The sequence below is a fragment of the Leptinotarsa decemlineata genome, unplaced genomic scaffold (genome assembly GCF_025532065.1).
Source record: "Leptinotarsa decemlineata unplaced genomic scaffold, Ldec_3_MD MMD2_tig00003308_RagTag_RagTag, whole genome shotgun sequence".
Lineage (NCBI taxonomy): Eukaryota > Metazoa > Arthropoda > Insecta > Coleoptera > Chrysomelidae > Leptinotarsa > Leptinotarsa decemlineata.
This window is the reverse complement of record NW_027412586.1, coordinates 1,901,330-1,929,026: the sequence shown is the minus strand read 5'-3', so window position 1 is coordinate 1,929,026 and position 27,697 is coordinate 1,901,330. Positions and strand designations below refer to the sequence as shown.

At 32.8% G+C, this 27,697-nt stretch overlaps 1 protein-coding gene and 1 long non-coding RNA gene across 6 annotated transcripts in view; both read left to right on the top strand.

Annotated features, from left to right (window-relative positions):
• Positions 1-13,130, top strand: part of LOC111511391 (5'-nucleotidase-related protein) — a 29,233-nt gene extending 16,103 nt beyond the window's left edge. For 2 of the 5 annotated variants that reach the window (XM_074177834.1, XM_074177836.1), the window contains exons 3-8: positions 4,707-4,917; positions 6,085-6,282; positions 6,895-7,052; positions 7,535-7,622; positions 8,838-8,984; positions 12,662-13,118. In XM_074177834.1, the coding sequence (XP_074033935.1) occupies positions 4,707-4,917; positions 6,085-6,282; positions 6,895-7,052; positions 7,535-7,622; positions 8,838-8,984; positions 12,662-12,972 (1,113 nt within the window). In that variant the 3' untranslated portion in view covers positions 12,973-13,118. Of the gene's footprint in view, positions 1-4,706; positions 4,918-6,084; positions 6,283-6,894; positions 7,053-7,534; positions 7,623-8,837; positions 8,985-12,661 lie in introns of all 5 variants that reach the window. The other 3 variants (XM_074177835.1, XM_074177838.1, XM_074177837.1) reach the window with 3 other exon arrangements.
• An 864-nt stretch (positions 13,131-13,994) lies between these two features.
• Positions 13,995-15,477, top strand: LOC141483327 (uncharacterized). The gene is made up of 2 exons (XR_012466013.1): positions 13,995-14,829; positions 15,427-15,477. It is a non-coding gene; the product is annotated as an uncharacterized lncRNA (long non-coding RNA).
• Positions 15,478-27,697: the final 12,220 nt, after the last annotated feature.

The following is a 27,697-nucleotide window of genomic DNA, read 5'->3' as shown; positions in this document are numbered from 1 at the left end:
AAATTGCTCTGGTTGATTTTATAATTGGGAGTATATTAAAACGAGCCAGTTGTGATACTCATGAAATTGGACTTTTATTATATTCATAGACACGACACAGATAAGGTTTTAAACCGACGACTACAGAGGTCACTACTTTATATAGAAAATATTATTTTAGATACTTTTCAACACCTCCACTATCTCAAATAATCATATTAAACATTTTACATGTTAACAACACCTAACTTTTTCACAAACATATAATGTTTCTCTGCACATAGATTTTTTGTTAGTAAATCAGCGGGCATATCAGCTGTAGGCAAATATTTCAAACCTACCATATATTATTTAAAACACATAATCTGGTAAAATTATATTCCACATCAATGTGTTCAGATTTACTGTAAAATACTGGATTTGTCGATAGCTTTTGTGCGCTCTGATTGTCATATATAAAGATAAAGTGTACATTTCATTGGTAATTTCAAATTGCGAAGATCTTGAGTATATTGCTTCTTTTTAAGCTTCAGAAATTCCCATATACTCAGCTTCACAACTTGATAGAACTGCAGCCTTTTGCCTTTCACACTCCCAAGATATGACACCATTAGACAATAAGTAACAAAATCCGGTATAGGACCACATATCTATTGTATTATTTGCCCAATCGGCATCCACAAAACCTTCTATATTGGAAATTCTATTATCACAATACTTAATACTATAGGAATTAGTCTTATCAAATATTTCAACACTCTCTTTGCATAACCTCAATGTCATCTGTATGACAATTACTATTATATTGACTTAGATAACTGACAGAATCCCAGTGCACTTCAGATAATTCAGTCTGTGGTTGTAATTCTTCAATCTGAACTGTACTTTCTTCCTGGGTAGGTTTCTCAATAATGATAAAATCACGGCTGGTTGTAATTACTTTTGTTCTAGGAATATAAATACGATAACCTTTTACATCCTTTGGATATTCTACTAGTATGCCCTTCTCAGCTTTCTTATCCCATTTTAGTCTTTTGTCTTTTGGTATATGCATCATTACTATGCTCCCGAAGACTCTTAAATGACTTATATTTGGTTTTCACGATGTCCAAATATCATATAAAGTTTTCCTGTTTGAAGCTAATTGATTCTCTACTACTGTGTTATAAATTTTAAAACAATCAAGAGCTGCACTTTTATTTTCGAAAAAGTAGATGTGTATCATGGGGCTGTAGTCATCCACAAACAATATATAATATCTTGAGCCACCAATAGAAATATTGCTAAATGACCCACATATATCACTGTTAATTAAATGCAGAAGAACATCACTTTTGTTGCCATTCTGTGGAAAAGGCGATCTACTCTATTTGCCTTCGCAACACAATATGCACGACGACTTTGAAATATCAGCCCTCCTGTGTGAGCTCTTCCACGGCATTCTCCATCTTATTAAGCTAGTTAATGACCTACTCTGCGATGCCACATGTCAGTTGAGATCATCACTGTAGCCTAGAATCTTTCAGGTATTTTTAACTTGTAGACACAATTTATCAAACAAGCTGTAGCATCCAACTTGTACAAAATGTTTTCAACAACCACGTCATATTCACAGTCATTTGTCAGTTTAGCACTCAACAGATACCTTTTCTTTGTTAGCGACAACAATTTCTTTGATAGTATGCTGGATCGAGGCATTTTTTATCCAATTTTCATTTCGTGGTTTAGTGAGCACTCGCTCCAGTGCCGGATTTAAGCATAGGCAACATAGGCAGTTGCCTGTGGGCCGCCACCACAAAGGAGCCGCCATCACACCACAAAAAAATAAATCGATAAAAGCTCAGTATAAACAAAAAAATACAGAGTTTTGTTACAAATAGTTAGACGAAAAACTCAGACGAAAAACTCCCTTCAGTATTGCAACGAGGAACTATTCGATGAAAATTCAGCCTCGCAATTTTATACCGAGTCTGGAGAAACAAGTATATATACAAGGAAATGCAAGGAAAGCTCTTCCATTCGAAAAACAAAAAACGGTGAGGCTAAAAAACGCTGGTGGTTCACCCATGAGGGCTTTTGTGATTGGAGAAATGGCGTCGCACGATTGATTGAACATGAAACCTCAAAAAATTATTTAAAGGCTTCAATCGATTATTGTGGGCGATCCCAACTAATTGGTCGCATAGATCGAGAACTGTCGGAGCAAATGGAAGTGTTAAATATTGGTGAGAAGTTCTTGAAAGAGTATTGCGAGTCATAGGATTTCTTAGCGAAAGGGGATTGGCATTTAGAGGAAACAATGAAACTTTCGGGCAACAACAAGGGCAACTACCTTGAAATATTAGAACTATTAGCTGATTACGATGTTTTAAAAAACATTTGGAAGAACATGGCAACCGCGGAAGTGGTCACACAAACTACTTGTCACACACGATTTGTCAGGAACTGCTAGAAATTTTAGGAAAAGCCGTTTAAAAAGATTATTGATCGCGTGAAAACTGCAAACTATTTTTTAGTTTCTCTGGACTCGACTCCTGACGAAGGCCATTTTGAACAATTGACGTTAGTGGTTCGATTTATTGAGGGGCACGCTCCTGTTGAGCGTTTTCTTATGTTTATGCCTAACCAGGATCATAAGGCAAAGGATATGTATGAGGGTTTGATTAACTTTCCAGAGCTGGATCTGAAGAATATTCATGGACAGCCGTACGACAATGGACAATGGGATAATGGCCTACAAGCATTGATACAAGAAGAAAATAACCTAGTAGCTTGGGTGCCCTGTGTTAGGTATTCACTTAATCTTGTCATACAATCGGCAGCCAGTTGTTGTCTCAGAGCAACAAGTTTATTTGTTTTTTTAAAAGAGCTGTTCATATATTTTACGGCTTCAACTAACAGGTACAATACAGTTAGTCGCTGTTTGAGAGAAGCAAAAACTGACCAACCTATTCTTTTGCCGAAAAGAACGACAACTCGCTGGTCATGTCAAGTTGAAGCCACTAAAGCAGTCTTGCGAGGCTATAAAGATTTTATAAATGCCCTCGAAGAAAGACACAGCTAAATCAAGAGCAACAGCTGTGGGTCTGCATGATGGTATGGCAAAGTCAGAAACAGCTATATATACAGTTTTTTGGGATGATATTTCGGAAAATGTAAACAAAGTCAGCGAAAGCCTACAAAATCCTAAGTTAGACTTGAACACTGCTGCAGCACTGCTTACTTGATTAAAATCAAACATTGAAAATAAAAGATACACTTTAAATGAATATGAAGTAAAAGCTTTCGAGCTAGTTGATGGCAGAAAATATGAAGAAGAAAAAAGGAGAAAAACAAAAAGTAACGTTCACTTGTCCACTTAAGATTGCCTGCAAGCTTCAGAAGTTCAGTTGTCACCCTCGGAAAATTTAGAACTCAAAGCTACCTCCCAGTCGTCGACCAGCTCATGACCGCCCTTCAGAAAAAATGGACGCGTACTTACTTCTAAATGCACGATTTGGATTTTTGAAAAATTTCTGATCAAGAAATTTTGTCTGTCAGCCAAAACTTGGTGAAAACCTACTGCGACAACGTAGATGATACTCTTGGCAACGAATTCATTCATTTCAAACTATTTATAGTTCGCTATGAAGAATTTGACCAGAAGAGAAGAGGACAGATTAGTTATGAGAGATGGATGTATGAATTGTTGTGTAAAAACAATGTTAGAGTGCTTTCCCAACGTTGAGGTGATTCTGAGAATTTATGTCACACTAATAGTGACAAATTGTACGGCTGAAAGATCCTTTTTGAAACTGAAACTCCGTAGTTCCATGACTGAGGACAGACTAAATATTTTGGCTCTCCTTAGTTTAGAGAGTGATGTATTGATGGAAACAGACTTCGACAATATTATCGATACGTTCATCAATGTGAAAATCAGACGAAAAATTATTCAGCTTGTAGGTACCCCTAGTTTAATTTTGAACAAATTTTATGTCAGCCACTTTATTCGGTTGCTTTCTTCTTTAACTTGATCTTAATAGAAACTTTCAACAGTTAACCATAAACGATTTGATGGCCTCCACCACATGCTCTGCCTATGGGGCACCGAAGTCTAAATCCGGCAACATACCAATCATTATTTGAAAAATTTCTATTAAAGAACACAGCACTAAAAGCATTCATTTGTTTGCATTCAAATGCTTTAGTATTTCATGTATTCTCATCAATATTCGTGCGCTGAGTACGATAGTGTCCGGTTTGTTTACATTTCTAACATTTTATTATTTTTGGTTTTGAGTTTGACATAATAAATCAATTGTCTTTGGTTTCACCAGTGCTGCCAATCTTATTTTCACAAAAATGCTCTGCTAGGGTCGCCACTGACCCTCTAAGTCCTTGCGGTAATCCAGGCCATAAAGCAGTTACGCTTATACTGTATTATTGTTTATTACGTAACATACAATGTAAGACTGAAAGGGATATTGGAGCAGATACATTCAAGCACATAATTTCTTTTTGATTTATTGGCTTCTCAGTTATAGATTCCTCTTGAGAAATAATAAAACTTTCAAACTCACTTGGTTTTTGAAAAAAGTGTGGATCATGTGAAATTCAGTTATTTCGGCTATTTCATATAGCTTTTTAATGAAAATTCACCTTTAAATAACTTCACTAACAAATACTACGACTTCAACCTATTTTGAAAAATGAGTGAACCTTGCAATGACTTCTTTTTGTTTTAGACAAAGTCCAATACTGGAAATTTGAAATTTCTTCCTGAGTCTGCAAGTGTCAACGAAGAAGCTGAACGTTTAGTTAGAGAAGAAGACGTCTTCACGAACATTGTTTTGTCTCATTCTGGATACAGTATTGACAAGGAAATAGCTGCTAACGCTTCGACCAGTATTAGCTTGATCGTTGGAGGACATACACACACCTTTCTCTTCACAGGAGGTGAAATATTTGAAGCTATTTCATGGTGAAGTTCTGTTGTTTTATTGTACAAGTTGAATTATTCTTCGAGAAAACTAGATTAATGCACAACCCATTGGATGATCATGATGATCATATAGTTTCTAGTTTGATGGTAGAAATGCAGCTAATGGGGTCAACAATATATAAGTTTCCAATAGGCTTTCTATGCTTGTGTGTTTTCAGCCAAGTATAATTTTCAGAGATAAATATCAATTCAGGAGTACAATTTTGTGAAACAGGGTTGATTTATGAAAAAAAGTGCTTCACAAATTATTGATGTTTTCAACTGAAATTCCAGTCGAACCGATTGAACCAAGTTTCTATGCTCACAAAAATAAATTAGTGGAAACCACCCAAATCAGTTGAGCTGATTTTGAAATCAGCGCACAAAAATTCACACGATAATCAATATATATTTTTTTGTCATATGTGTTGATTGCCAATATTTTGTTGAATAGTAAATAGTCTGTACGAAAATATTTTTTGTGACTTCAGAACAATTTTTTCCCTGCGTTAGCATTTCATTCAAACTGTAATTAGGTTTTTCTAATTTCAGAATATTGCCACAAGAAATCATTCTGTCGCATGAATTATTTTTGAGAGTTACATGAAAACCAGGATGAAAGTGAGATGAAGTAGTGCAGTATCATTTTTCTCTTTGGAGTAATTCTGTAGTTTAGAAGTTGAGACCTTTACGACAAATGTTCATGAGAAGTTTCTTTCCAAGTTGGACCTGAAAATGATTTCTGATATCAATATGTTATTGCTGAACCCTCTGTTTGCTTGTGAGAATTCTGGAAAGTATGAAGTTTATTTCAAAACTAAATTAACGGAAGTATTTTATGAACGTTATTTTTTATAGCAGACCTCTATGTCATCGTGATAGTTTATTACGTGGAAGTTGATTGATTTCAAATATGTTTATAAGATATACATTCAATTGTTTGTTTTGGAGTTACTCATATCGATCATATCGAAACTTTTTCGTATTCTTGAATGGTCGATGAAATCAAGATAATAAGCCGTAGATCTAACACGTATTTGTTTCTTATATTTTATTTATAAATTTGAGGAGCAATTGCAGACAGTTCGATCTCTGATGTGTATGAATTATTTGAATGAAATATCATTTTGTCTGTTTTCCAGATAAACCACCTGGACCTGAGCCTGTTCGGGGACCTTATCCGAAGATAGTAAGAAGCAAACATGGTCAAAAAGTTTTGATTACGCAAGTATCCTGCGCTAGTAGATATTTGGGTAACATTACAATGTTGCTGGACAAGCATGGAAAAGTTTTTCATTTCTCTGGAAATCCAATCTTTTTGGATAGTTCGTTTCCTCAAGGTAAATTGAATATTACTCATGAAAAATATGTAGTACCTGAATTTGATGAAGTTATATTTCATACCTTCCTTTCACACCGTTGAGATATTTGTGAGTGTTCCTAAAGCGAAAGAAATACTGAGGAAATCACATAGGAGCCAGAATCAAAGTTTATTAAAAGTCCGAATTGAATCGTGTCTTGAGTTATTGTTGGTTCGACGTTTCGGCTTCGACTTTGAATCCATTTTCGAAAAGTTTTTCTGACTTGACGCCGGGTGTCGTATATATATATATATATATATATATATATATATATATATATATATATATATATATATATATATATATACACGATGCTAGCAATCGTTCTTTGAAAGATAAGACTTCGTTACCACACAAAATTCGACCTTTGAGGAGTAATCGGAAGATACTCAACAAAAGACCTGATTCACTATCTGACCTCACGTTTTGCATATCTTCATAAAAACTGCTGTCAAATGTTTTCTACATATATAACATTCTATAACCCAGTTGTGAATTTTCTGTAGCATCAAACATTGATGCTACAGAGTCTTATATTTCTAGATTGTATCCATTAGTCTTCTCCTACTTCGAAAATAAATTCCATTTCAGATGAGAAAATAAATGAAATGCTGGTTCCTTGGCAGAAATTAATTGATACCCAAGGTGAAAAGGTCATAGGGTCAACTCTTTTGTCATTAAATATAACGAGATGTCATTATCAAGAATGTTCTCTGGGCGATTTCGTGACAGATTCCATGGTATTCGCAGTGAGTATATCGCAAACATATTGTCATCCCATTTTATATTCAGTAAAAGATAAACAGAGGTAAATTGACCACTACGTCAAACCACCAACCGCGACATGAACAACTTGGCAAGGTAACTTGGGTATCACACCAATAAGTAGTTCCACTTACGTCTTGTTTTATATATATATATATATATATATATATATATATATATATATATATATATATATATATATGTCATACTTTTCGTGAATTCATATCCTTTGTCCGTACCATAACGAGAGAATAATACATAAACTGAAATAAATGGAACAGAAATAAAAAGCACAACAATTCAAAATTATTATGCTTCAAGGGATTTGAGAAATATTCCGGTATATATCTCAAAACTGTATAAAGTTGCCTTTATGGTTCAATATCTGCATCATAGAACAAATTTTTGAATATCCACGAACGCAAATAATAATTGATTGTTTGTTACATTTCCAAAACTTTTTTAGTATGACTCATCATCCAACGGTTCTACGAGTGGAGTGGATTGTGCTGTAACCAATCCAGGAGGATTGAGGGGCGACTTAAATATCGGAAGTAAGTAAATAATTTAATAAAACATCGCGAGAAATGCAAGAGATAAAGTTACGGGTCTCGTAAGGCCAAACTATGGGTTGGTCGAAGTTAGCAGTAAACATTCATAGCACAGAAAACTAGATCCTCTCTAGTGAGTAACGGGACTGTTGCTGTAGAAGTTACAGAGTCAATTGCGAATTTTGTTCGGGAGAATTCAGTAATTGACACGAGTTTGTAGGGATGAAAAAGAGTTAAAGAAGAATTGAAGAAGTGAAACACTGTATCGTGAAAAGTGAGAAGTACCAAGAACTTCGAGTTATATTGGGAAACACCGGGACAATAAATAGAAGTTTTTGATAATGTATTAACGTTCTAACTGAATTTTTTATTCTGACAAAAAAATTTGACAGGAAGTTAATTGAAAACTTCCCATTAACTATAAATTCCATCAATGGAGATCGTCTGTGTCATCTAATATTTTACCCATTCATTTATTTCATCAATACCAAAATATTTTTATCTACTAAATGTACACATCCACTTCTTTTGTGAAACAAGAATAATACATATATGCATTACCACGCAACTAGTACTATTGATGACAGTTTTGGGGGTTATTAGCTATGGTGGCAGTCAAATGGAATCGAATAACTGATTATATTTGATTACAGACAAGCAATAATAGTTAGTATATTATATGAAATGTAGATCGTGCTTCATCAAAATATTTTCAGATGATGAATGTTCAATTGCTGAGTAGATTATTACAGTAATAATGTGAAGTGAAACGTCTGATATTGATTTTCAATGTATCGAACTCAATAACTCAAAATTTTCTTGGAATATCTGCGGTTTCATCCGGAAAACCTCATTGACAAATTTGCTTGCAATAACCTATTTATTTTTCAATAAAAATAATTGAAACTTCCGAGGTTATCTGTGAGTTGAACTGCTTGGACAGATTTTGACACCGATGACCTGAAATTGCATCACTGTTTTACACCATTTGGTCTTGAAATGTTTTTTCTTATTTTCATGAATTTCACAGAAGTTCTACTAATTTTGTTGTCAAAACATATTTGGAAAAAGCCCATATTATGTTACAAGATTAATTTTATTGCACTTTGATACGTTATAATGAATGTGTATACTCATATATACTCAGAAGAAACCTTTATATTTCTAGATCAATCTTATACTACTATGTATATGTGTTATGAATGTATACATTTTCAGATATTACCTATAATGAACTGTCCACCGCACAACCTTTCAGGAATACTATTGATATAGCAAAAATCAAGGGAGAAGATTTGAAAAGAATGTTCGAGTTTTCAGCGCAGCCGAAACAATTCAGTAAACTGAATCTTCTACAAGTGTCAGGTCAGCTAGTTTAGTTTTTCATAATCAATTTTGGATATCAATTTTCATTTCCAAAACTTTTGGAAATGAAAACAAAATCTTCAAAAAGATCGTATGGAATTTTGCTTGCCTTGTCAATTCATTATGAAATTCTTACACTATTTTATGGGTGCCCCTTCAAAGTATTGATTTTATTGAACACCATGAACGTTTCTCAGCACGCACGCAAAACATTTGCCTTGTTAAAAAAATTTCAACAACATTATTGTAATTTTGGTATAGATTTATACGTCTTTGAAAAGCATATACTGCCCACATTGCTCGCTAATACCTAATGTAGTTTTCTACAGGCGAAATAGTAGTTCATCCAATACAAACAATTATTTCTCTTTGTGATATTAATTTATAAAAAAATTGGTGAATGATTGTTGTTGAAATATGCTTGAGGACACTTCTGAGAACAACCAACTGATAACGTTTTTTGGCAAAATGGTTCAGGAATTTACATACCTATATCTCTGGCTATATCGAATGTAAATGAATTTATTAGACAAGTTAACAACTTAAATACTAATATCTGTATCAAAATGAGATTTGGTATAGATAAAAGGTATATGAAGAGAAAAGTTTCCCTTTTGTTTTACTTTCCAGTCACTTCCGATTTCACTGGAAATAGCTTCGGTTCTAAATTTCTAAATGGCTATTGTATATTGTAACATTTCTGAATATCTGAGACAATTCTGAATCAAAATGTGATATTTTAGAAAGTTTTCATGCCTACCAATGTATTCAGTGTCACTTATAAAATTGCATCTAGGTGACCTTGATCGGAGGTAAACTAATCTAAGGACCTCGGTGATATCAGAAAATTACAATTACAATTTTGGTGACAAGTATATTTGATATCAATAAGACAAGTTGGGAAAATCACATTATCATGTCTAACTATTATTTTTCAAATGGCGATCATATTTTAACAAGCACTTTCCGAAAAAGGAATTTTTTGATGAATCTAACGATACTAGTTTATTTGCCATTGGATTACAAATAGAACATAAATTGAATATTACTGAGGAAGATACTTGATAATAATTTATTAATTATAATTAAATAATAATTTATTGTCAAGTGTGCTATGGATAGGCTTGATGCAGAAATTATTTCCATCAAGTCTTCTTTGGAGAACAAAACACTCTCACGTTATGACAGTGACATAAGTTTTATGAGCAGAAGGTTGAAGTTTCTTAATTTTTGTTGAATTTTAGTGGAATTTTTCGTCAAAATAATGTATACTCAAAGTGAAAAAGTATATATGCCGTTATTGTTTGGAGAATGCCATAGAAATTCAGGGAATGCTGCTGAGTTGTATGCTCAAAGATATCCCAATCGGCAACATCCATCCCATCAGTATTTTCCGTATTTTGATAATCGTTTTAGACGAGAGGGAAATCGAGAGAAAGAACAGATTTTTATCATAAATGAGGAAACTACGATTGACGTTTTTGCTATGGTTGAGGTTACAAAACAGTTTCTTTTAGAGAAATTAGTTGAGAAATGCAGATAAGTCACGGATCAGCAAGAAAAATATTGAAAAACCACGGATATCGAGCACTTGAATATCGGTTACATCAAAATGCTGACGATGGCGATGGGCGAGTAGTATTTTGTGATTGACTGTTTCAAAATCATAGAGTTGACCCAAATTCTATCAATTTCATTCTCATTTTTGACAAATCATGGTTTACAAATAAAAGATAAATACTCAGTACTGGGCCCAGAATGGTTTGAGTCAGTGTCTGGGCTGATATTGTTGAAAACAGAATAATTGGGCCAATATTCTTCAGTTCAGTTAACAGGGGATAGAGGATAATATACTGGGGTATTTCAATATAATTGTTTCTTTTCAAAAACAGCTTTGGTTTTCTGAGGATTCAAAATATGTCTGGAGTTGACGAACTCATTTCATGCAACTTTTATGGATCAGCCCGCATAGTTCATTATGGTATCTTCTAAAAAAATATCCAAAATGATAATAGGTTCAAAAAAAAATTATAGTGGGCGATAAATACGAACAACTAAGAATTCATTGAGGTTTATAACCATAGGCTTGCAACCGATTCATCATCACAGTACAGTGCCACACCCCCATGTCACATGGAAAGACAACAGAAGTTTGAAATCATTTTCAATCCTGATAAAGCGAGAAAGTCCAGTGGCTGTTGAGATTGCCAGTTTTCGAAGTATTTTTTCGTTATTTGCAACAGACTTCTGTCGCCCATCATGAGATTCGTCAACGAGAGCCACATGACGAATTTCCGAAAAAAATGCTATGATCATTGGTTTTCACCAAAGTAGTATTTTTTTAATCATTACCCGGACGTCAACTACCAAGGTCATTGTTCTGGTCCTGCCAGTGTAGCAGGATATTTTTGTTTCAGTTCTATCTTTCATGATAAGTTTTTTGCTTTCAGGTATTTCAAAATTTTCTGTGATCAGCTAGATCATATATACTTTCGATTAATCTTAAACCTCACATAGCTCTTGGATATGAATATTTCAGGTAGTCACTCAGTATTTTGAATTTCATTAGTTCGGACATTTTCCAATATGATATAATATGAATTTCATAAACTACACCTTACTATTTGATCTCTACAAACTTCAGTAAAGAATATATCACGACATGTTTCGCTAACACAGTAGATTCATCGTAGTGAACTACTATGGTATGATTTGAAATCCTTGAAAGAAGAAATAAAATCGAAATTTGAAACGAATAGCTGAAAATAATAAATATATCAAACAAAAAACCCAAAAATTAAATTACAATAAAATCAAAATTAAGCCAAAATTAAATATTGAACAATCAAAATGGAATAAAAATCAAAAGATTTCAAGAGAAGTTATTTCAAATCGTTTGATTATTAGTATCTACAATCGCCTTCGGGTGATGACGATTGTGGATATTATGAATCTTAATGTCATGAAGTAACTTGACATGAATTCTTTTGATATCCATTTCATTGTTCAATTTCCAATATTAGCTTGAGTTTTATTTCATTGTAACTTCATCTATGTTTTTTCTGTTGCCTAATATGATTGTCCGAAATCCGAACTAATGAAATTCACCATGAAACATTGTCAACTACCTTCAAACAAACATTCAATATACCAAATCACTTGATAAAGCTATTGTGTTAGCGAAACATATCGTGATATATATTTTTCAAATAAAGTTTGTGGAGATCAAATCGTGAGGTGAAGTTTATGAAACATTCAATATATGTTTAACGGTATAGCTGTATTGCAAGTTTTGGTTGATTATTGCTGAGTATATGTATATTATTTGATTCAGTAACGAAATACTGTGTTTATCGTTCAATTGAAATCAGTTCATCTGAAGAAACTACTGTGTAGTGAAATGCCTCTTGAGTGAAGTTCATAGTTTGGAAACTGTTCGATTGTTCGATTATTATCATGAATAGATTCACTTTTTGGTTTTCTTTTATTTCCAAAAATTCAGTTTTTAATTCAAAAATCGATTCTTGATATTATTTGTATAGAATTTATGTATTTAGATATCATATCCACCTAAGTAGATGTATTAGGATGAATACAGCAATATTTGAATTTGAAAAATAGTAATATTTCGTAACCGACGCCGAGCAATGAATGAATAATTTTGTTTTCATTTTCAGGGATCAAAATGTCTTATAATCTGTCACAGCCTCAAGGAAATAGAGTAGTATCTTTGAAAATCAGATGTCGGAATTGTACTCATCAAATATATGAAGATCTTCAATTAGGTCATCACTATACGATAGCATTACCATCGTTCCTAACAAAAGGGGGAACCGGATTCAATTTTCTTGAAGATGTGTTGATTGCCACGAAGACTGGACCTCTGGATATGGAAGTTTTTCAAGATTATCTATCGAAACATTCACCAATATCTTATTTAGACTCGGAAAGAATAACAGTATATGATAGCGAGCGACAAGAGTTATAATGAAAAGGAAAAAAGGAAGAAGAAGCAAAGAAGAGCAAAGCAAAGAACAGTTGTATACCGGTGGCTCTCAAATTGAAAACAATATGGGAGTGATGAAGGAGTACTTATCTATTATATATATGTATATATATATATATATATATATATATATATATATATATATATATATATATATATATATATATATATATAGACTTTTATGTTGAGTTTAAATCCTATAACTCAGTGTATAGAGATTTTTCCCAACACCTCAGGAGGATTCAGGCATAAACACAACGATTACTCACCCAAATTTTATCTTACTTGCAGATGTTCCTGTGAAAAAATTTGAAAAAAAAAACAACTGATTTCAGAACATGCGGAACAATTTCAATAATAAATGTAAAAATGTTGAATTCAGAAATGTATAAATTACCAAAACAGAAAATTACTTAATTCTAAAAATGTTCATAACCTACATCGAACTAATTTAGTGTGAATATAGGAACGCACTCTTTGTCTGTAAAATGTCGGTTGATTATTATGGGGCACTGTTATTTGTTTGCAAACGAAATTTCTGGATTCAAAGTTTGTTTTGATTGTCCTGTTATTTTATTATTGGACAATCTCTTTTATATATGCATATATTTTATTTGAAGTGGAATCGGTAAATACTTGGTTTTCCTCCAATGTTGGTGTGTGGTGAGAGTTTTCTAAACTTCGGAGCTGAATCGTGGAAATTTCACTGGAAATGGGCTTATCAGGTTGGTTCTTGTTATAATTACTTTTAATTATCCATATACAATACTGGTACTGACGATGCCCAATAGGCTGAAACAGCTGTATACCGGTGGCTCTCAAATTGAAATCAATATGGGAATAAACAAGGAGTACTTATCTACTTATTTTTTGATTTTCATGGAATTATTTTCCAGCAGCTTGACTGCATTAACATTTCATATATATATATATATATATATATATATATATATATATATATATATATATATATATATATATATATATATATATATATATTGTTATAAATATATAAAATTAGAAGAGTATAATTTAATTAATTTGATTCTTGATTGTTATTCTGTTAGTTCAAATAATTTGAAAATTTTCTGTGATTTCAAAATTCTTAGTGCTCCGGCAGATACCTGTCCTTACCTCTAAATCTTACCTCTATTCTTCAAGGTTGCTCAGCTCAATCGAAGCTCATGCAGCTCTCTTTCTCAGAGTAGAGTTCTTGGAAAGGTGTTATAAATAAAAATTTTGTAAGTCTGTGTTTTTGAAAATAAAACTTTGTCTCGAAGTTAAAAAAAAATATAATGAATGTGAAATTTTTGTAAATGTTTTGTCAAACCAAACTTAAATTACCCTAAAACTGCGCCAAAATACCTTATGCTAAGAATTGTTACAGTAAATGTTGAATTTGAAACAAAAATATTCTTAGAATTGTGTTCCGTGCAGTTAAATTCACGTGTAACGGCAAATTAGTTACTTGTAAACTTAAGATGTCTGTGGTTCGTGCGTGGGAAACGATTCTAAAAATATCTGTGCTAAATGTCAGTGAATTTTTCAAATTTTCCTAATATTAAATCCAATAATAGTTCATGTAAATAAAACGATGAAGTTCGTTGATAAATAAGAGTTCAGAAGTTGTGATTTTCACACTGGAAGTTCCTTGTGACTGGAAAACTTTTGATTCGATTTGGAGGTTATGAATTGTTCAAGATTTTCAAAAAAATGTATTCTTCTTATGGATTGGGAATTATAAATAATATTGTAATACCTCAAAACTGGTACAGCTTCCCTGGATTGGTTTTCCCTTGATTGGAATTTTGAATTCTTCCAGACACTCTAAAATCTCCAGTAAGTATCCTTTCTTGTTATTATTATTTATACTCTGGCTCCTATTGATGGATTTATATTGATAAGAAACTGCAAAACGGCCTTTTCTCTTTCTTTTCCCTTTTTTAATTTCTAACAGCTCTTCAAAAAAATTCGCGTCTGGACAGTTCAAAAGCTTCTCTCCTCTCTCCTTATTGATTCACCCCTGGCAACCAGACAAAATTTTTCTGCCTACTGCTCTTCCTCACAATAATTTTGAAATTTCTTCAATTTTGACACTTTTCACTGTTCACACATATTATATTTACGATTTCTGTTTCCCAATTTTCACTAATACTAATAATGATTAATTTTGATTACATTTCATCACATTTTGTTTTCAATTTTTCTAATTTTGAATCCAAAATTCATCATTTTTCAGGAGTTAACACCTCCTTTTCAATTTATCAATCTGATTGGCTACTCTTTAGTTGCATCCAAATCATGTACTGAGTGTTCTTATCATTTTTCAGATAAATTCCTAATGTCAGTGTTAATTGAATTTTTGTTATTAATTTGTAGTGTAAATCTGTTTTATTGTATGTTATTATGTTGTATTAATGTCTTTACTGTTTTCAGTGTATTTATCCCGATGATTGATGGTTTCTGGTTAGTTGTGCTGTTTGGAAATGATCTGAAATACTCTAATACTGATAAGTCACAACTTTGCCTGATCTGGGCATGAACATTACTCAAAATTATACAGATAAGAATTTGAATAAAGGTAAAGTATCTGGCTTTCTAATAAAATTAAACATCTAAGAATAACTTTGATTTTCACAAACTTTCAACACTGAACTAACAAAATATGTGAACTTTTAACATCAAATTAATAATAATATGAAAAACTTTTAACTAATTAAAATTTGAAAATCTTTAACTTTGTAATAATCTTATAAAAAAACTTATCATAACAAAATATATATATAAATATATATATATATATATATATATATATATATATATATAAATATATATATATATATATATATATATATATATATATATATATATATATATATTATATATATATATATATATATATATATATATATATATATATATATATATATATTTATATATATATATATATATATATATATATATATATATATATATATATATATATATATATATATATATATATATATATATATACGCCAAAACTATGAAAGATGATTCTAAGAAACACTAGAATCTAAGCAAGTGTTTCCTAACTGATGAGGAATTTCACTAATAGAAATTTTTGCATCGTGCCGTGCGGTTGTCTATTCGAAATTGTAGTTTCTTTCACTTTCTTGAATCAACGTACGTAACAACGGACAATATTATTGGTGGGTTCACCCAAATATTACTGATGAATACAACATTTTCCTTTTTAAAAAATTTTTTGGATCCACTTAATATTATATAATTATCGGAGTGAAGTGGAAAGTTTGCCCTTTCTTCACCTGTATGAAGTTCGTCATTACAATTGTTATTTTTTTCAGTTGATGGAAGGTGAAAGAAACATCAAAAACAAACGATGTTTTCCTACGCAAAAATTCACTTCCGTTCGAAAATGGAAATATGATAATTTCCTATATTTGTACCCCAATAGTGCAATCATTTTTTCAGAGTTTTGAAAATTAATTTGATTGATAAATAAAATGAGTTGGTGGTACTCAATACACTGTCTTTCAAAAACTTTTAACACAGTCTGAGCGTTTCTGGAAATTTTATTCAGAAACTGATACGCCCTACTCTCCTTTGCCAAATGGATGGGCATGCTGTGGTCAGAAATCGATATCATGTAAGAAGTAAGTGAGACTTAGAGCAAGCGGCCTCAGGGCTTGAAGGATCTACTTGCGGAAACAAGGATGTGTTGGGATCAACTTGTGAAGTGTTGTGTGAATACCGATCAGTGTTCTCTGTAAACATTGCCAACGAAACTCTGGAAAGTTTGTGATTATGTTTAGGGATTCAGCTTATATTCGGAACGAGTACGAGTATATCGTTTCTCGATTATCTGATTCAGTTATATTGAATTGGACTTAATAACTGGGTGAATAATAGTATTATCATTTGAAATGATTTCCAAAGAGTAGGTGGTTGAATGCACAATAATTCAAATTCAATTTGTCATTATTAAAGTTTTTCAAATTGGCCAGAAGTAAGTATTCAGTGACTGAGTATAGTCAGTATTTATATGATGAGTCACTTTGCAAATCAAACATTTACATAACATTGATGTTCAAATGATTATTTTCTATAATCTGATGAAAGTGATAAGTTATTAGAAGAGATCAGAGTACTAAGTCGATCCAGAAAAATTTCTGAGCTCACAAGAATGGTTCAGCCTGTTATGCAAAATAACTCCAAACTAATAAAGAATTTATATTTCGAATTCGTGGAAACAGAATTGAACATCACGTGAAGAACTTATCTTCGAGAAATTGACGTTTCTTTCTCAAACTGATGAAGAACTACTTCAAAAAAGGTATTTTATTCCTAAGCAGTGTCAAAAATGAGAATTATGTAAAATTGGTAAATTATTGTTCAAGGTTTGAGTTGACGTACTCAGAGGTCTTATACTCTGTGAAGTGTAAATTTTGGCGTTTTTAAATAAGACCTAATACATTTCTTGTGATGAAACAATCAGCCGAAACAAAAAGACTGAGTTTGTTTTAGAAATACTCGTACATTATCTATGGCTACTATGTTCTTCCACGTCTCACAGGCATCTGCACTGATATCTGAGAATTTTCTCGATTGAAAAAAAAACTAAATAATAGAGTATTCTATGATTTTCACTGTATTTCATTATAGTATTCTATTTTCACTATATTTCATTATAGTATCAGTATTCTATGTTTTTCACTATAATGAAATATAGTGAAAATCATAGAATAAACTCTATTTATTAGTTTTTTAAATATGGATTTTCATCAAGTATCGGCCAGTTCTATTCAATTATTTCTCGATTGATTTGGAAAAGATAATTTGACTTTCATATATGTAGCTCTCTATTAACAAGATTTCGTAGCTCTCAATTTCTTGAGGATTTCTCAGTCTACGGGAAAACCTTCCCACAAGAAATTACACAATTGTGAACTCCTCTATTCAAATCTAGCTTCTTCTATCAGTATGAAAATTCTTCCACCTGGTATCAGCTGGATATTTGCATTTGAAGCTTCTATTTATTATATGCGAGCGCTTTCGATAGCGCGATATCATTATCACCTGTTTCCACTAGGAGGAATCTATAATTGAATTCATTCCTTTCAGGAAGTTGAATCTAGCCTAGAATTAACAATTGTGAGGCACGTTACGATAGCAACTACAAAGGTTTAACTTAGAACTAATATATCATTCCTGCTTGAGGAAACTATGGTATGGTCGGGTTTTGAAAACCTTTCTCAGTGATTTTTTTTTATGCATAATGCAGTTGAAGGCTAGTGTTTACAGAGATTTACTGTTATTGAATGTTGTTTTTCATTTCCTGGAAATAATTCCAACTTATATCCCTCGTTCATCAAGTTCATTCGATCGAAAAGCGTATACTTTTTCATTTACAGAAAAATTGCTTTCTAGCAAATCATCTGGTTTATGGGTTTATGATAATGCTATATGAAATTTTCGACCTACGCTCTCGAAATTTCATCAAATGATTATAAACTCAATCATTGCGTAGTAATGTGGCGTGGTTGTAGTGAATTTGTATGCAAAACTTTATTGACGTTGAGGTTTCACTCATCCATCATGAATTTACGTGAACTGTTCAAAAAATATAATGAATGTTCAAAATTCGCGGGCTGTGGCACTCGTCTTAGTCGCCCCAGTACATCAACAACCCATGGAAATGTTGAGGAGGTGAAGAAAAATGATATGGAGAAATTTTGTGCATGAGGCGTGTGGCAGCGAAGTTCGTTCCAAAATTGCTGAATTTCGGCCAAAAAAACACTTCAAGTTCGAACAAATGTCAAGGTTTCGCTCACTGTTTTGTTCCATAACCGTGGCGTAGTGCATCAGGAGTGCTTGCCACATAGTCGTACGGGTAAATGAAGAGTATTATCTTGAAGTTATGCGTCACATTCGAGGAGAAATACAAAAAGAACGTCCGGTATTCTTGAAAAACAATTCATGGCATCTCGCATGAGGATAATGCACCTGCTCACTCGGAATTGTTTGTTCCTGACTTTTTGGGCAAAATCAACACAGTTGTCATGCCTTAGTCATCGTATTCACCATATTCGGCCCTTTATGACTATATCCTGTTCTCACGATCGAAGAATTCTATGAAAGAGCGGCGTTTTGTGACGATTGAGGAGATGAAAACCGAATCACTGAGAGAGCTCATACCAAAAAAGTTCAAATCAAAACTGAATTGGAAAAAACTCTAGGGTGAACTATTTCCAAGGGTACATCTTATTTTCTAACAGATAGCGCAGGCGTAAATAGTACCTCTTTTCTTCTCTACTTTTATTCAAAGTAAAACAAAATTGGATAAAGAGGGATCACTTTCAGTACTTTCTGACAACAACAGCCCATTACTCGCATCAAAGAGAGAGCTATCAATTTTTTTTTAAATAGAAATACCCCTCTTATGAACCTCAATTCGAAAGGTATTCAAATTCTCTATACACTTTCAACTGTTTTGAATTCATATAATCGGTTAGTGATATATTAACTGCAGACCAGGAAAAATATGTGAGAGAAAGTATTTGACAAAAGGGGCATTTCTACTTTCAACACGATTCCTGATTTTCTTTGTGGATAAAAATTAACCCCGTGTTACCCTAGTAACAGAGAACAGTGTGTTAGCTTGACAGTTTTCACTATTGATAATGAGAATTCACTTGATTTCATTCCATTTGAATGTTCAAAAATTGTTCGCGTCAGATATTCAGAGAAAAGAAGTTACTGAATTCAAACATCGATAACTTCGCAACTAGTTCTTAACATTCAGGAAAGTGGAAGTCATCGTATGGAGAATTGAAATACTTTTCTGATAGATTCGGCCGTTACTTGATGAGGATCCATAATAATTTCATAAACTACACCTCACGATCTGATCTTCATAAACTTCATTTTCAAGAAATATGTCACGACATGTTTCGCTGACACAGTAGGTTTTTTGCAATGAATGGCAATCCTACAAGTTAATTCCATTATATGCTCTGATTTGTATATCTTCCATGTAATTATAAGTCAGAGATACCTATTTGAGTGCTTTATAGATCAAAATTATCTGAAGCGTCTACCCAACAGTATTATACCTAAGGTACATCCTCAAATTATACTTATCTATAGCATAATATATAAATTTTACATCAATAATATAATTTCGGTTTCTTACAAAACACGTGAAGTAATGGTGATCTATTCAAATCGAATTGGTCATTCAGTAAAATGTTTGAATTCTTAAGTTTATTAATTTCCATTGCTTCCTAATGATTGCGCTTCAAACCTTTATTTTCAATGTGTGAACTTTCAAAATATCCGTTGGAGGTATGATTTTCATTCAAAAGGTGATTTGGATATGTTGAAATGTTTTCTCATTCACATAGCTCATATGATGGAGTTGGATTCAATTCTCAAATGTTCTTCCACTTTGACCAATATATACCTTAGGACTAGTTCCACAATACAAGTCACATATTCCTGATTTCTCTAATTTGGATGTTTTGTTTTTATTATTTTTAACTAACCTTACCGACGTATTGCCTGTTCTATATGCAATTTAAATATCTTGTTCATTAAAAAATGAAGCCTTTTTTGCTATCGTTCGATCAAAATATGTTGAAGTTTCATAATTTTGATTATCTGACTCATCAGTAGAGAAGACTTCCCGAATTGCTTTTGTGCAGACTTTTTTAGAAAGTATTTTGTCTATTGATTGAGTTTTAAATCCGTTGTTTACTGTACTTTGCTTGATAATATTGAGTTTTTTATTGAAATTCCCGGCCGATGCACCAAATTCTTTTTATTAACCTACCTTGGTATTTATGTAATTACCAAAAGGTATTTTGGCCCAGGCTAGTCCATTATTGTCGGGGCTGGACATGGGTAAGGGAAATATGTTTTTTTTACAGTCGAAATAGATGGAAAAAAAGTAAGCCCTGGGGCGCCAGTTGAATGGATTCAACAGGGAAGGGGTTGAAGAAATAACCAAAAAGTCAACAACGAAGCTCCAAGCTTGAAATTTATATTAAATTGATATATAGAAAGAAATATTTACAAACTTCACTACCAACTGTGTATTAACTCAAAAATTGATTTTCATATGTTATTTGCAACGAACTAATGAAAAAAGGCCAATATATACACATCAAGTTTAAAGAACCATTACTTAATACAAAAAACGTTCACAGTAAAGATATTAGTACGCCGCTATAGGCCGTTTTAATCACGATATTAGTACTGGAGAACTCTTACTTCCAAATAATATCGAATCAAAAGATTCGAGTTTCGAACTGACTGAGATAGACCTCTACGCAAATTGAAAATGAGGGAACAAATGAGCAGTTAAAAGTAACTGCCTGAATCTTAATTTATCCAGAATCTACTTTTTGATTAACTTCAATCAAACTAGATAATTATTACCCCAGTCAACAGCTGTCTTAGGTGCACAGAGAAAAGGAACATGCTCAAAACTATCCTCTAATTTTAGGAACTGTAGATTTCAGTACTCAGACTGCTCCAAAATATACCAACAATATCAGGGCTTCTACTCACGTGTTATCATTATTTTTGATATTTTTTCTTATATACTTGCTACGGCTCTCCGTTGGTACTTTCTAGAGTGTCTCATTACCAGATTAATATGCATTGAAAGTTTTTTTTTACCACCAGAAAAATGAATAAAAGGTCTGGCAATGCTCGACGTGAATCTCTCATAGGTGATCTTATTATTCTTGTCCATAAATCCCGAAAACATGTGTTATGGAATTCTCTACCGATATTTCAAGAATAGGAAATGAAAATATTGAATTAATTAATTTGACTGACCTTAGATGTTTTTAGCTTTCGGACAGTCCCTTGCTAGAACCTTACTTTTGTGTTGGCTTTACAATAGATACTAGTCTGGATCGTTTTTGAATCCTGACCGTGAAAATTTCCTTGGTTTTATTTACTCCTGCTTAATAGACAACCCACCATCCCAGCAATAGAACCTACAGGGCGGCTCTACTGATTCTTCTGAATTCAGAAATTCAAACCGTTACACTATTGAAAATATAACATTGACTAATCTATGAATCATGCTATTATAAGATGCTATTTTGCGTTGCGTCATGTCTTTCGTTGATTCTACTAATTATCAAAGCCAATAAATTGATTGAGTGTGAATTGTCTTCTTCTATTTCAATAGTGAATTCAACATTTCCAAGAATGTTGTTAATATTCCTATGAAAAAAATACCAAAACTTCATCCATATATTTATACAAATAAGAAAATTACTCCAACAAAGGATGCTTAAGAATCGACTACTCTAGGTTATCCATGAAAATAATTTTCGCAAGTAAGCGATTCGATGGGTTTCCTATAATTAAACCTTTTGAAGACGAATAAATGTTGTTGAATTGGAAATAATCTTTTTCGAGATTTAACGACAGAAGTTCTATCATTTTTTTTTCAAAACTGATGGGGTCACTCGATTTTCATCTGATAATTCTATAACTAAAGTAATGTTATCATCAGAAGGTATGCTGGGAAACAGATTCTGCACATCGAAGGATATCAGTTTTGCCTTGTCTGGTAGTTATATTCTTTACTTCATTCATCAGGTTATATGAATTACGTAGAGTGAATTCAGGTTGAAATTTACTATGGTGCATGATGATACTGATTATTCTTTTCGATAATTTCACTGGTCTAATCGGATAACTCTTGTATGTGCAGTTTCATTAGTGAGTGAAATTTTGAAGTTTGGGGGTAATTTTAATTGTGACCTTTCAGTAAACAGGTTGTCTGAATTTTCCAAAAAATCTTTCACTTGTCTTTGACAGGAGTTAGTCGGATCACGTATAGGAATACGTCTCATACGAAATGTCACAAGACCTTTTTGCAGTTGAAAAATAAAAGTTGGTAGCGCCCTTTATTTGGCAAGTGATAGGTATTACAATCACACTATTGACTTTTTTATCAGAAAGTCGGTGCTGAAAATGATTCATTTTCACCATAATTTTTTTGTACTCAGATATATTGCCTCGTTCAAAAGAGTTGAGAAGAGAGGGGAATGATTATGTCCACATTGTCTTTTTATGAAGGTACGCCCTATAACAACTATATTTCTCATATAAACTCTCGATAATGAATAAATCTCAAGGACGCCACTGGACGGTCCTAAAATAGTCCGTCAGATGTCCTTAGAGGAAATAGCTGCGGGAAGCGATTCAGGAAACGCCGTTTTACGTGATTTAACACAGCGTTTTGAACGATACTAAAACTACGCTGCTGTGCAATCTGGTAAACTCTGTTGCCAATTCTGAAACGGACTTGTTAACTTATTGATCAGCTTTATACCGCTTCTTTTGCTTGTTTTTGTTTTGTGCGTCATTTTTATGACATAAAGCTCACAATAGCAATGCGGAAAAAGTGTTATTGGCTCAAAATTGACACACAGATTTATTATAACATAACATTTCGGAAAGGAGTTGATGTGTTTGACCTGATTGAGATCATTTCGTTTCAAATCTAATGGGTTTTTCTTTGTCATACAGCTATTTATGTCGTGAATTTATGACGTGGGATATAATAGTAATAATAATAATGTTATATACTTAGATATAAATAGGAAGAAATACGGAAACAAACATGACAAGCCACGGAAGCCCATAGAGCTAGTGCATGTCATAAGAATGCATGTGAAACAAACCATGTTGAGACATTTTGCGCGTAATGTCAGTTGAAATGGAAATTGGTTAGTCAGTTCCGTTTCAAATCTGTTATCAGTTGTAATAGACTTCATTTTAACAAGACCTTCTGCAAAGGCAATTAGGCACTAGTATGAAAGAAATATTTGACTTCGTGATGTGCTTACTTTAGGGATTCTCGACGTTAATTTTTTGAATCTGGTATTGTGCAAATGTAAAGCCAATAATAATGTTTCATATTATCTATGATACATTGCAAGATTAAGGAAGTACATATGTCTACATGTACTACATTTTGATTCGTACCTATTCGCCTGAAGAGTATTTCAGACGAATTGTTATAATCTCTATTGAAGAAAACTTTGATGAGCAATATTTGAATGACGTTGATTAACCTAAGATTATCATCAGTATCATCTCCCCATACAATTATTCTAGAGATGATATGGGACTGCACTAGACTTAAATTCAATGTTCGTAACTGTGCATTATCTGTCTTCATAATCTTCCCATTTTTATCAATACGGCTATTTGAGTTTCTCATAATTCTCTCATATTCAGATAAAAGAATTCTATCGAGTAATGATGAATGTTGATCAAATTGTCAATGAGACGTGATCTGACCAATAGAACTATAGACCTTGCGAAGAGAAACACCATTCCTTCGGAAAAACAAGACACAAAATTCGAAAGTTCAGCCAGTAGGCAGCACTTGTCTGAGATACTCTGACATAACAATATTGTATCTTTGAGAACCGTTTTGTAGGAAACTAAAATTATAATTCTCCCCGTTATGGATTGAATCAATATTGTATTTGTATGAAACGTGCGAGGGTATGATCTCATTCAATCATTCCTAATCAGTATATTTACATATTTACCCAGGTTACGCTACGCCCAACGGTTTCATTATCTTTTCATCTAATCAATACCGTAGATCGCTGAGGAGTATGGTGTGATGACCTTCCTAGGACCCTCCGAATAATTTTTTTTCAATAAACCAGTTTAACGTAAACAAATTTACCTAATTTATTATCATTCATAACAATTGTTCCATGTTGAAAATTCTCGTCTAGCTGTAAAATACACGAGTATTTTTTGGTAGAAATTTTTTGGGGTTTCAAAGAGCCATTGAAAGAAATGAATGAATTTCTGGTTCCAAACAATAATTGATATACTCAACAAAAGTCACATTTGAAGAAAAATGCTATTTGATGAGTACAAGATTTCGAAATCGAGTTATCAGTTCCGTTTTATATCACAGAAATTTGCAGACAATGTTTTTGATAATTTGAAAGTGTCAAAAATCGTCGGGTTAGCAAAATTACACAAATTGATTGTATTTGCCGATTGCAATTGAGTAACCATTTGTGTGAAATCTGTCTGTTTAAAATCTGTTTTTTCGTTAATTAGCTGTCGCCCCCATATAAACGACAACTCTCAGAAGTTAAGAAACTTGTGAGAGCTAAGGACTAACGAGGTCACACCTTTAAACGTGTGGCTCCTAACACGGTTACAGAATCATCCTAGCTTCAACCAGATAAATTATCTCGAGAAAAATATGTGGTCGAGGCGGGAACCGAACCCACGACCTTCCGATCGTGAGTCGGGCGCACTACCAATGCGGCCAATTCCACTAAAAATACATATACACCGATGAATGAATTGATCCACGATGGATACGAAGATCATTTTGTGAAATTCATTGAAAGGAAAATATATACCGAAACAAAAATATGAAATTAAATCATGAGGTATATTTTTTGAAGAGATTGAGTTTTGTAAAAGGAAAATTTTGGCTTCCTACTTGTCCATCTTTACATAAAAATGTGGGGATCTTTCGAAGTAAGGAAGAAAACAATCAATTGAAACTAAACAAACTATACAAATATGAGTAGATCATACGACACAAACTGAATGAAAAAGACCTTACATAATAGCAAATTTTATATGAACATTTAAATTCACGAAAGAAAATATTATTGAAACAACCACTTTTATATAAATACTGTATTATACAAAAAACACTTCTCTGTTCAGCTTGTATTCCAATACTTCGTTAACGAATTGAATCAAATATAATTTACAGGATCGCTACACAATATAGTAAATGAAAGAGGTAAAATTTCACTCACATGTCACTGTCATTATCACTGGTTAACATCCTATGACTAGGATTCATTCAAATAAGCGAATTAATGTCATTACGTACTGTCATCGATGGCATGAGTAGATTCAACTCATTCGAGATTTAATGAATGAATTGAGTGCTGGTTCTTATAACGCTATCCAGATTGGTTCTGAAGAAGCAATAAGGCAAGGGTCTTATTTCGAAACATTGGATGTCCACCAATGAGGATGACAGTGTTCCACGTATCAGAGTGTACTCTTTCATTCACTATATTTTGCTACACAATGTGGATGATGTCTGATTCAATTCCATGAAGGATGTTTGGAATACAAACTGAATAGAGAAAAGTGTTTCTGCATAATTCAGTGTTCATATGAGAGTAGTTGTCTTGAAAGTGTTTTTCTTTCGTGTAATCAAATATTTATACAGGATGTTCATCAAACATGCGGCAAAAAATAATGAACTGTTTCCTGGACTGTTCTGAAGATATTTCATCTTCTGGTGATTTTTGACAGAGCCTTTTGTTTCGAAGATAAGGGGAGAAAAATAATTTCTACAATTACAATTTTGGTAATTTCCAAATTATTAACGTAGCCGAAATGAAAGTATAGCGTACTACACTGGACCTACCAAGTAATAAAAAATCTAACAATTCCGTTGGTACCTATCAACAACTTTTCGATTACTGCAAACAGCTATAGATATTCAATTTGAATAGTATGACTATTGACTTTGTCTATTTGACGTGCATTATTTTTGTTTAACATGTAAAGCCTTGTTAGTGAAGTCCTCTATCATGAATGGCTATAGTAACGCAGAGCCTTCTCGATCACCGGACTTAAACCCCCTGGATTATTTTCTATGGGGCCACGTCACGTCATGAGTTCATACTACTCCAGTGGAAGATGTGGCAGATTTGAGAAATCGGATAATTGCTGGGTGTAACGCAATCTGAAACGATCTTGGGGTTTTTGAAAGAGTTCGGGAGTCGATGAAGACTGGATTCTAGCATCCAAGAGGGAGGTAGTCATTTTTAACAGTTCTTGTAGATTGGGAAACATTACATGTAATTTTTGGTAATAATTTGTTATTGCCGAAATTATTTTTCGCTCCGTATCTTCGAAACAAAGCGCCCTATCAAAAATCATCAAAGGATAAAATATCCTTAGAATCGTTCAAGAAATAGTCACTCAAACTTTGTCGCATGTTTAAACACCCTGTGTGAAAGTAGCTGTTTTGAGAGAGCTTTTTCTTTCAGTATATGTCTGAAAGTTACTTCTTTGCATAATCTCCACATCTTTGTATGGGGTAAATTCTTTGGAATTGATTGCTTTCTTCTTTTCTTAGAAATATTCTCACATGTTTTTGTATAATTATGGAGAAGTAGTAAGCCAAAACCTTTCATTTTCTTTGAATTGAAGGGGTTATATTTTTAGGAGTGATTAATTTTTTTGGAAGATTCTCTCATCCCTTTTCTTTTGTATCAGATGGAGTAGTAGAAAGCCAAAAACTTTCTTTTTTTCATTTTCATTATAAAGTCACTTCCGATAAAGAAATCTACAAATATAATTGAAGAGTAGTAAATTCAGGTATGGGCACTGAACTATTCATATGTGATAAATGATCCAACTGTGTTGTGTAATATTTATAATACAATTTATTCATTAGCTTGGAGTAACAAGATACGGTGATGGTATTTGAATGGCTTCGGTAACACCTAAAACACAATGTTTTATTCACCACATGACACCTCCGTGAAACATAAACCATGAAGTTGAAATCTGATATAGGGTTCGGAATTACCAAAATGAGTACAAGTCAGAGGTGTTGAGCCGATAATCTAATCGTTTATAGCGAAGAATT